Genomic DNA, 12164 nt, shown 5'->3' on the forward strand with positions numbered 1-12164 from the left:
CCCAATAATACAACAAAGCAGTGGCCCATTGGCCCATTGGAATCCTGTGGTGCCACAATAATACAAAAAGCAGTGGCCCATTGGCCCATTGGAATCCTGTGGTGCCACTCCCAATAATACAACAAAGCAGTGGCCCATTGGCCCATTGGAATCCTGTGGTGCCACTCCCAATAATACAACAAAGCAGTGGCCCATTGGCCCATTGGAATCCTGTGGTGCCACTCCCAATAATACAACAAAGCAGTGGCCCATTGGTGCAGTTAAAGATTAGGGAGATTATACCTTTTTTATGAACATGGCCTTATTTCTATTACAACATATTGGATGACTGTTATTCATATTCCATTCACCCAGTTCAATGGAACATCGATAGGTTCAGGCGACTACATGATACTGTTATGTTCCCTATAACCATCATGAGGTTGCTACAACCTAGCCTGAATCAAAGTTTACAGGTCCATAGTATTTTGAGTAATCTAGGTGACAGAGAGCGACACATTCAATACTGACTTTCACACTCTTGCCTGCATCTAGCTGATCTAGGGTGTAAGCATTAGTCTAACAGTTGCAAACAAGAGTTTCTATTGGACAAATTCAGATATGTTTATCCGGTTTCGTCCTGTTTGCTTCCGTTTAAGAATCGTTTTTCAAAATAATTGGTGCAATGAATACAGCCCTGATTACACGCAAACAAAGTCCACTTTCATAGCAGCCACATACAAACAGCTCATTGTATATATATAATTCCTTCTCACATCTATCTACGTGCTCTCCTCTCACTTTTTCAACGTAGCTCCACTACAATCATGCAGTACAGTGTACAGTCAGCAGCAAGCAGTTTAGCAGTTACATCCTGGTGCAGTACAGTGTACAGTTTAGCCGTTACACCCCGGTGCAGTACAGTGTACAGTTTAGCCGTTACACCCCGGTGCAGTAGTGTACTGTTTAGCCGTTACACCCCTTTGGCAATAATAAAACCAAAAGCTTACATTGATTTGGAAGAGTTCCAGTGTTGGACAGCCATAGCCAACTAGCTAACATAGCCTCCCTCTCTGTTGGATAGCCATAGCCAACTAGCTAACATAGCCTCCCTCTCTGTTGGACAGCCATAGCCAACTAGCTAACATAGCCTCTCTCTCTGTTGGATAGCCATAGCCAACTTGCTAACATAGCCTCCCTCTCTGTTGGATAGCCATAGCCAACGAGTTAAATAGCCTCCCTCTCTGTTGGAGCCTCCCTCTCTGTTGGATAGCCATAGCCAACTAGCTAACATAGCCTCCTCTCTGTTGGATAGCCATAGCCAACTAGCTAACATAGCCTCCCTCTCTGTTGGATAGCCATAGCCAACTAGCTAACATAGCCTCCCTCTCTGTTGGATAGCCATAGCCAACTAGCTAACATAGCCTCCCTCTCTGTTGGATAGCCATAGCCAACTAGCTAACATAGCCAACTAGCTAACATAGCCTCTCTCTCTGTTGGATAGCCATAGCCAATGAGCTAACATAGCCTCCCTCTCTGTTGGATAGCCATAGCCAACTAGCTAACATAGCCTCCCTCTCTGTTGGATAGCCATAGCCAACTAGCTAACATAGCCTCCCTCTCTGTTGGATAGCCATAGCCAACTAGCTAACATAGCCTCCCTCTCTGTTGGATAGCCATAGCCAACTAGCTAACATAGCCTCCCTCTCTGTTTGAGCTGGGTGTTAGAGTAGGCTAAACTAGCTAGCCAAGTAAGTGAAAGTGAGAAAAAAAACTCTTCTCTCTTGCTTCTCCTTAATTTTGAAAGAAATCTCCTTTTTTCTCCAAATTGTTCAAATATAGTCTTTCTCTTTGAGTCAACTACTCAACACATTTTATGCACTGCAGTGATAGCTAGCTGTAGTTTTTGCTTTCAGTACTAGATTAATTCTGTGATCCTTTGATATGGTGGGCAAAATGTCAGTTTATTCTGCAAGAGCTCTGACCGGTTTGGAGGACCTCCTCCGGGAAGTTGTCATAACTACTGTGTAAGTCTATAGAACGGGGTGAGAACCATGAGCCTACTAGCTTTTGTATTGAAGTCAATGTACCCAGAGGACAGAAGCTAGCGGTCTGCTGGCTATACCATGGTGCTACCCTACAGAGTGCTGCTGAGGATTCTGTAGACCTTCATTGAAAAACAGTGTGTTTTAATGAATTATTTGGTGACGTGAATAAATATTTAGTATAGTCTTATCTAAAAATAATGACTTTTTAAATGTATTTTTATGAAATGAACTGTGGAGGATGGTCCTCCCCTTCCTCTTCTGAGGAGTCTCCACTGCAACAAAGGCAGAAGGTTCTATAGGCCTCTCCAGTACCTTGGAAAACATCTCAGAAATGGACTTACAGAAATCAATACATTTCATGTATGTCCAAAGCATGTGAAATAAGGTCGCAGGAGCCTTCTTTAATACATAGGTCACAAGTTTAGACCATTTCTGGTCTAAACTTGGATCATTTTGCCTTTGAACAATGCAGCCGAAGGACTATTTTAAATTGTATTATAGCATGTCTCAGACATATGAAGAAGAAGAATGGATCTCTGAAGCATACTCTGACAAATTTCATCTGAAATTCCTAAATCCTCTTCCACTGATCTGTCTGTCTGTTTAACAGGGGCTCACATCCTTTCGAGAGGAGTACCTCAAAATCCCTTCTGTAAGAAGTAGAACAGAAGTACAACAGAAGTACAACAGAAGTAGAAGTAGAACAGAAGTAGAACAGAAGTACAACAGAAGTATAACAGAAGTATAACAGAAGTACAACAGAAGTACAACAGAAGTACAACAGAAGTATAACAGAAGTATAACAGAAGTACAACAGAAGTACAACAGAAGTACAACAGAAGTATAACAGAAGTACAACAGAAGTATAACAGAAGTATAACAGAAGTACAACAGAAGTACAACAGAAGTACAACAGAAGTACAACAGAAGTACAACAGAAGTATAACAGAAGTATAACAGAAGTAGACAGACCCAGAGACCTAGGAGCACATTCTGTCAGACTTCACTTCAGGCAATGGCCACATCATGTGTGTGGTGGCCACAGAGGCCTTTGGCATGGGCATCAAGGTGGACGACATCAGACGGGTGGTGCATTTGGGGGCTTCCAGTGACTTCCTTTCCTACTGGCAGGAAGTTGGGAGGGACCACAGGGAAGGATGTTTCCCTAGGTGAGGAAGGTGATCCTGTCCTTTGGTCTTAACAACAAGGACAGGGGCACGACTCAGTCCCACAACAAGAGTGCTGGCCTTTTGTTCAACACGGCGGCTCGAGTGTTCCCCAGAGCATCAATCTGGGTGCCAAGGGGCCCTCTCCAGTCACTTCTGCCTGACATTGGCTCAGATGACTTTACCACGAGGTTTGTCATTTATTCCAACGCTGAGCATTACATGGGGCAGCAAGACACAACTACGCACAGAGATCATTTCCTACCACAGACAATTGAAACTGGCTGCATTTTTTGAAGATGACGAAACTGATCTGTCTAACAGGCATCGTTTCATGCCCAAATCCGTCTGGGAACCTCGGTTCAACAAACTACCTCCTGTCATCCTGTGCCTGATTCAAATCGGATAAAGATTCCATATCCAGAGTGCCTGTCGTTGACAAAGAAACATCACACTCAGGCTGGTTAAAGGGTTATACTTTGCACAAAGTGAAAGCAGCATTTTAGAAACAAGTTTACCATCTGCATGTCTGCTGTTTGAGGTGTTCAATGGTTACACCATAAAGGAGATAAACACTCCAAATAGACATAATGGGACAACACCTGGGATAGTGAAGACAGACAAGAAGGAATGTCAAGCATCATTTGTTTTCCTTTTTCAACAGTGTAACCCTTTCTTTCTGACTTATAAGCATCTGCTGAAGAATGTGCTGCATGGCAGCCACTCCCTCCAGCATTGAGGTCTCGAACCACCTTCTCCTCTGAGTTCAAGTGTTATTGTCACATGCACAGGAACAGTGAAAGCATAAGAATAGAGCCAACCATCTCAATTTCAGTTTAGATGTTTTTCTTGGTCCTGTTCAGACTTTGTAAATCAAACAAATACATGTGTGAACACCAAAATATGTTTTTTTTTTGTTTAAACTTTTGTTAGAATAAATAGTGAATGATTTATTAAATGTATGTCATTCATTCCCTGAGGGGAATAAGAAATTCTGAAGATCATATTGTGTTAATCATAACCCTATGCACCAGAGAGACATTAACCTCAAAACACAGCCAAGTGGTTCTCCCTTGGCCTGTCTCCCGGTAACGTTCTTTGGCCTGTTGGTAGGTTCTTAGCATGTTCCCCAATTTCTGAACTTCTCAGTTCTTCTCAGGGTAACCATGATCCGCAAAGATCCCCTCCATCTTCTTGTAGAAGGCATTTGGAGGGACCCTGAGAGCCAGCATGTTGAGTCAAGTGAGTTTGAGAGTTGGAGGGACCCATGAGAGACAGCAGGTTTAGTCAGGAGAGTTTGAGAGCTGTGACAAATGACAGTAATCAGATGGGACATATGTCATGTATTTATATTGTACAAGTGCTTGATTATTTATTGCATGAAGCACTTTCAGTGTTTACAACATTGAGACCCTTTTGGAAATAGGCCCCTACCTTACAAGACCTGTTGTGTGAAGTTTGCTCTGCTGAACTTGATATCTTGACATTTGCTGCGCCTGAGCTACATTACTGAAGAATTGAATATCGCATGTTACACTGAAATTATTATATCAGCCTTTTGTATTGAAAACACTGAACCTGCCATTCTAAGCCCGCCAGCCCCTACAGCTTATGTAATATTTTAAACATATTTGTAATAAAATATATATTTTGTGATAATCCTGTGTTGTGTGATTCCATTACCAGCATCCAGGTGTGGTCTCCATTGATCCTGCCCTATTTTAAAACCTGTGGTTGTTACAATGTTCTATTCAGATTTTTGCATTTGTTACAAGAGAGAGAAAGAGGCAAGAGGGTTTACTCCACCCAAAATCTGTCCACAAAGGAGGTCAATGAGAGGGTCCGATTTGGTCAGCAAAAAATGCAATTGCTAATTTGCTACATGAGGCTTCTTTGATCGAATAAAAGTTTCGTTATGGTTAGGTTGTTACGAATGCACTGATATAAGTGGACGCATGTGGAATTTCGGCAACTTTGAAAAAAACATTTTATATTAGAGTTGTGCCCGTTGTTCACACACATATCTGCCCTCTCATTGGCTAGAATGGTCCCACCTGATCTCGCCTGCCTTCCATCTTTGAGGACATGCGTTAGAGTGGTCACTCGACTATGTTGTCAATATAATGAATAATAGTTGGTTACAACCATCCGACAGTGGCGTCTAAATAATTACGCTTTTGTACAATTACACAATAAATACCTTTGCTGGCTGTCTCCATGTCCGCACAATTACCAAACACAAGTTGTATTCAGGATAGGCCTACTTACAATTAACACATTAACAGAACACAGAGACTGGATAGAAGCCCTGTCAGCTGTAAATCGTCGGATTTGATTATGCTGAGCCGTGGGGCATCGGTCTATGGCCCATGACTTGAACGGGAAAAAGCGGTGAGGGAGGAGCGCCTTTCTCAAATGGAGCAGTATTCTGCGCCGATCGGCCATGATGTCAAAATGAAGGCATCATGGTGCATCTTCCAGAAACATACAACATATTTTTTCCGTAAAATATACGTTTGAATTTTTGAAACTAGTTTTCATTGGGAAGGCACGTAAAGCATTTTTATCAAAACGAATCACTTTTGCATGTGAAAAAACAGAATCCTACTCATAATTATGTCACTTTTTTTAGACGACTTCACCGTGGGATTTGAACGGGGAGCCTGGCTCACTCCCAGGAGGCAGCTCGGTTCCAAAACTAATGCAATCAACTTTCACTCGATACACAACACGCCATCCCGGGCGCCCGGCCAGATTAATCGAATCCCCTTAATGAAAGTAGGTTTGCTGCTACAGGAGGTTAGGGCTGCGTCCAGTACGAAAAAACATACTGCAACGTTCAATTAAACGGAAATGGTGCTGTTCTGAATGACCAGTTGAACAACTAGCAGGGGGTTGGGTTGTGGGTTCAAAATGCATCACTGCCCTTTAATTAAATACATCACTCGTTGCATCAAGCCACACCCACCAAATGGAGCAAACATACATATGAGTCTGTTCCAGAACGAAGCAAACATTTAATCGAACTGAATTGGTGCATTTTCCAGAGCCACTCCTGCAACTAATCAGAGCAAACAAACAATTAATTAAAATGGACCAATGGCCTTAAAATTCACAATCAGATGATTACAGTATTGTTTCTAGTAATGGCACCTCCACACTCTTAGAACATTTAATTGTGTAGGAATGTCATGTGAAATCTCTAATAAGTGTAATGCACGTTTCTTTTGTCATTGATAGGCTTTACACGTACCTGCGTATTCCACGTTATTCTACGGATGCCCTCCATTTATTTATAACATACACTGATTATTCATTTATTCTCCATTCCTCTGCGCCATCACCTCCAGCACAGTAGGTGTCAGCATTCACCTCAAACATTTGTTTGCGGACCACCATTATACCAAAGAAGAAGAAGAAGAAGAAGAAGAAGAAGAAGAAAGAAGAAGAAAAAAGAACTCAGTGCAAACCAATAATGTATAACATCCTGGAATGTAATCTATCTATTGGCCATTGAGAGCACACCCCAGTAGGAGCAGTCCTCCACAGGAATGAATGGAATTCTACAGTATTTCAATTAATTGTTTCAAGGACAAAATTACATGTATTTAAGTACTTATTTTGTAATGTTGGGGACAGTAACATTAGCTATCTCTAAAAAGTATACTTGTTTTACTTGTAATGTTTATATATTTTTTTGTCATGTTTTATTTGTATGTTTAGCTCACATAATAGTAATGTAAACGTATGTATTAAGGTGTATGTAATATAATGAATGTGGCAAAAACGAATGTAGACATTAATACATGCATATCTATAGCTTACTAAATGTTTTACAACGTTGGGGGAGTGCCAAGATGGAGGCACGGTGGCTTCAACACAGCGCCCCCTAAAAGTCATCTAGTTGTATACATAAATTATTGGTGCAAACTCATCCCAAACCTAGCGCATGCAGTCACATGAGAACGCGCCATGGCTTCAGTTACCTCAACCAGTCGCTCAACTCGCTCCTCCCGACGAAGCGGCGCCGGCCCGTCCAGCACCAGCCCAACCCGGCTCTCCCGAAGCCAGGAGAAAGAGGAGCTTAGCCACCTGAACGACCGCCTGGCCGCCTACATAGAGCGGGTCCGCCAGCTGGAGAATGACAAGTCCTCAATGCTGCTTCTCCTGGAGGAGAAAGAGGAGTCCACGACCCGGGAGACGGCCAACGTTCGGCGGCTGTACGAGACCGAGTTGGCCGACGCGAGGAAGAGCTTGGACGTGCTGGCTAACGACAGGGCCCGGCTGCAGATAGAGATGGGTCATCTTTCTGAAGAGCATAGCAACCTACAAGCCAGGTAACGTTAGATATAATAACATACAAACCAATCTATGTTTGTCCTGTGTATTCGCGCTGTTGTCATTGAGTGTTGAGATCCATATTAAATTTTTTTTTTTTTTTTAAATAGCATGAAGTGTTAGTTTGCAATTAGGCCTAAATTGTTGCAGTAAAAAGTTTATATTTTGGGATAGGGTACGAAAGTTGAACTAAGCTAATGATGCATTTCTAAGTTAAATTCTTCAAAAATGAATGTGTAGCCTTTATCATTAATTAAACAATCTCAAATTCTCCCATTTAAATAATACTAATTAGGTGGGTGCTTATTTGTCCTATTTCACCCATGTATAACTGTGTATTATACACGTGTGAATTGTTATTGTTTTTTTGCATATCCCAACTCTCCTTAGACACTCTTGGAGTATGGGGTTCCCCATTTATGATCATATTGTTTGTCTTTGCAAAATATGATCTTAATTGGTAATTGATTACCTTTTTGAGGAAGAGACCTCAGATAGATTTGGTTTGTCATCTTTCTTTCCTAATAAGAAGCATGAGAATATCCTCCTGTTATTATTATCCTTCTGCTATCTCTTGTTTGAATAACCACAATATCATAATAGTAACCTAATATCATAATAGTAACCTAATATCAATAGAACCATATGCCGTGTATTAACATCCACAATTAAAGTAACAATTGAATTATACCCAGAATAAAAAACGATCTCTAAAATCACTCCCTTCAGGAAGTGAAGCGCATAAGCACTTGACTTCTGTCATCTCTATTCTATCCTAACAGGAACCATAGTAACCATCAGACTTCTGTCATCTCTATTCTATCCTAACAGGAACCATAAACCATCAGGAATCTCATATCCTAACCATAGTAACCATCAGACTTCTGTCATCTCTATTCTATCCTAACAGGAACCATAGTAACCATCAGACTTCTGTCATCTCTATTCTATCCTAACAGGAACCATAGTAACCATCAGACTTCTGTCATCTCTATTCTATCCTAACAGGAACCATAGTAACCATCAGACTTCTGTCATCTCTATTCTATCCTAACAGGAACCATAGTAACCATCAGACTTCTGTCATCTCTATTCTATCCTAACAGGAACCATAGTAACCATCAGACTTCTGTCATCTCTATTCTATCCTAACAGGAACCATAGTAACCATAACAGACTTCTGTCATCAGACTTCTGTCATCTCTATTCTATCCTAACAGGAACCATAGTAACCATCAGACTTCTGTCATCTCTATTCTATCCTAACAGGAACCATAGTAACCATCAGAACCATCAGACTTCTGTCATCTCTATTCTATCCTAACAGGAACCATAGTAACCATCAGACTTCTGTCATCTCTATTCTATCCTAACAGGAACCATAGTAACCATCAGACATCTCTATTCTATCCTAACAGGAACCATAGTAACCATCAGACTTCTGTCATCTCTATTCTATCCTAACAGGAACCATAGTAACCATCAGACTTCTGTCATCTCTATTCTATCCTAACAGGAACCATAGTAACCATCAGACTTCTGTCATCTCTATTCTATCCTAACAGGAACCATAGTAACCATCCATCTCTATTCTATCCTAACAGGAACCATAGTAACCATCAGACTTCTGTCATCTCTATTCTATCCTAACAGGAACCATAGTAACCATCAGACTTCTGTCATCTCTATTCTATCCTAACAGGAACCATAGTAACCATCAGACTTCTGTCATCTCTATTCTATCCTAACAGGAACCATAGTAACCATCAAACTTCTGTCATCTCTTTTCCTCCCACCAGGTGTTTGTGTAGTAATAATGGCAAAGAGTCGGAGCTAAGATTTAAAGGGCGACTGAACTCAGTGATTCCCTTTGTTTTTCTGTTGCTAATTTAAAGGCCTAGTGCAGTCAAATGTGATTTTTCCTGAGTTTTATATACATTTTCACACTGAGGTTGGACTAATACTGTGAATTTGTGAAAATGATAATGTACTTTTAGTGTAAAAGCTGTTTGAAAGACCACCTGAAATGTCGGCCTGTTTTGGTGGGATGAGGGTTTTGTCCGTGGTTACATCACCATGCTGTGAATTAGTTAATAGACCAATCAGAAAGAGTTCCAAGCCTCTCTGCCAATAACAGATAGTTGTCAGTTTTCCCCTCCCCATTCAGACCACTCTGACAGTCCTAGCAAAATTCTTGCTTGAGAAATTACTCTTTGCTAAGAAGCTATTTTAAATATATATTTTTTTACTGTTTTCAAATAAAATGTTCACTGTAAGGTACTTTATTGTTACCCAGAAATGATTTGATATTGAGTTAAAAAATGGCACCCGTGGACCTTTTTTTTTTTTTTTTTAATAAAGAAAAATTAGATTTCAGTCTTGGGGGTGTGGTTTGATAACACACACACATCGAACCACGCCCACATCTAACCACACTCGCAAGACTGAAATCTTTTTTTCTTAAAAGGTCCAAGGGAGCTGTTTTTCTCTGAAGTATTTTCTCTCTTTTTCATTTGTCTCTTTTGACACACCGTAGCAACAGAGCCACTAGCTTACCACCTCCCCAAAATAGTCACAATTGATCTAAGATGAATCAAGAAATCTGTAATTAATTTTGACGTTTTTGCAGAGGACATTTTTGTTGTGCAATTTTACATCCTAGCTATGTGTTTGGTGCAGTATTTCTCAAGTTCAAAAATGTGCATGAAAACTAGCATTGCAATGCAGATGAATATCCTGTCTGCTGCTGCACACACGGAGCTATTCATTTGGTATTTTATTCGGATCCCCATTTCACTGTTGCAAAAGCAGCAGCTACTCTTCCTGGGGTCCACACGAAACATGACATCATACAGAACATGAATAAACAACAGCTGCACAGGACTGATTCGTTCCAACCTTAATCAGTAAGCTGGCAAACAATTGTAAATAAAGCATAAGCTACACGCTGTTTATCAGAGCTCCAAATCACTAGCAGGCTAAGTTCCATCTGTGTTTGTCAATGAAGCTAGCTGGCAGACACATTGAGCAGGAAAGCCACGTTAGATCAATCAGCCTACCAAATCACTGGCGTGTGTGCCTCGGTGCCGTTATGGTTTTGTCAACTTTCTCTCTATTAGTATGCGTCTTTCTGGCACTGTTTCATAGTGAGTCATGTAAAGCGGCAGGTAGCCTAGTGGTTAGAGTGTTGGACTAGTAACCGAAAGGTTGCAAGATCGAATCCCTGAGCTGACAAGGTATAAAAAAATATTTTGTTCTGCCCCTGAACAAGGCAGTTAACCCACTGTTCCTAGGCCATCATTGAAAATAAGAATTTGTTCTTAACTGACTTGCCTAGTTAAATAAAGGAAAATTAAATAACAAAGCAAGTCTTGGCAGGATATAAGATGCTCACTACTGGGTTCAGAATGTTGGAATATTGACAAGTGGCAGTTGGGATACAAGATGCTCACTACTGGGTTCAGAATGTTGGAATATTGACAAGTGGCAGTTGGAATACAAGATGCTCACTGCTGGGCTCAGAATGTTGGAATATTGACAAGTGGCAGTTGGAAAGATGCAAGATGCTCAGAATGTTGGAATATTGACAAGTGGCAGTTGGGAATACAAGATGCTCAAGATGCTACTGGGTTCAGAATGTTGGAATATTGACAAGTGGCAGTTGGAATACAAGATGCTCACTGCTGGGCTCAGAATGTTGGAATATTGACAAGTGGCAGTTGGATACAAGATGCCACTGCTGGGTCAGAATGTTGGAATATTGACAAGTGGCAGTTGGGATACAAGATGCTCACTACTGGGTTCAGAATGTTGGAATATTGACAAGTGGCAGTTGGGATACAAGATGCTCACTACTGGGTTCAGAATGTTGGAATATTGACAAGATGCTCAGAATGGGAATACAAGAGTGGGATCAAGATACTGGGTTCAGAATGTTGGAATATTGACAAGTGGCAGTTGGGATACAAGATGCTCACTACTGGGTTCAGAATGTTGGAATATTGACAAGTGGCAGTTGGAATACAAGATGCTCACTGCTGGGCTCAGAATGTTGGAATATTGACAAGTGGCAGTTGGAATACAAGATGCTCAGAATGTTGGAATATTGACAAGTGGCAGTTGGGATACAAGATGCTCACTACTGGGTTCAGAATGTTGGAATATTGACAAGTGGCAGTTGGAACAAGATGCTCACAAGTGGCAGTTGGAATGCAAGATGCTCAGAATGTTGGAATATTGACAAGTGGCAGTTGGGATACAAGATGCTCACTACTGGGTTCAGAATGTTGGAATATTGACAAGTGGGTTCAGCAGTTGGAATACAAGATGCTCAGAATGTTGGAATATTGACAAGTGGCAGTTGGAATACAAGATGTTCACTACTGGGTTCAGAATGTTGGAATATTGACAAGTGGCAGTTGGGATACAAGATGCTCACTACTGGGTTCAGAATGTTGGAATATTGACAAGTGGCAGTTGGGATACAAGATGCTCACTACTGGGTTCAGAATGTTGGAATATTGACAAGTGGCAGTTGGGATACAAGATGCTCACTACTGGGTTCAGAATGTTGGAATATTGACAAGTGGCAGTTGGGATACAAGATGCTCACTACTGGGTTCAGAATGTTGGA

At 41.1% G+C, this 12164-nt stretch overlaps 1 protein-coding gene across 5 annotated transcripts in view; it reads left to right on the top strand.

Moving 5' to 3' along the window:
• lmnl3 (lamin L3) overlaps nt 1-12164 on the top strand; it is a 36671-nt gene that overhangs the window by 3437 nt on the left and 21070 nt on the right. For 4 of the 5 annotated variants that reach the window (XM_064989070.1, XM_064989079.1, XM_064989088.1 and 1 more), the window contains exon 1: nt 7045-7530. The exons of the other annotated variant lie outside the window; for it this stretch is intronic. In XM_064989070.1, the coding sequence (XP_064845142.1) occupies nt 7166-7530 (365 nt within the window). In that variant the 5' untranslated portion in view covers nt 7045-7165. Of the gene's footprint in view, nt 1-7044; nt 7531-12164 lie in introns of those variants that run through there. 5 annotated transcript variants of the gene reach the window in all.

This window comes from Oncorhynchus masou, chromosome 2, assembly GCF_036934945.1.
Source record: "Oncorhynchus masou masou isolate Uvic2021 chromosome 2, UVic_Omas_1.1, whole genome shotgun sequence".
NCBI classification, from domain to species: Eukaryota; Metazoa; Chordata; class Actinopteri; order Salmoniformes; family Salmonidae; genus Oncorhynchus; species Oncorhynchus masou.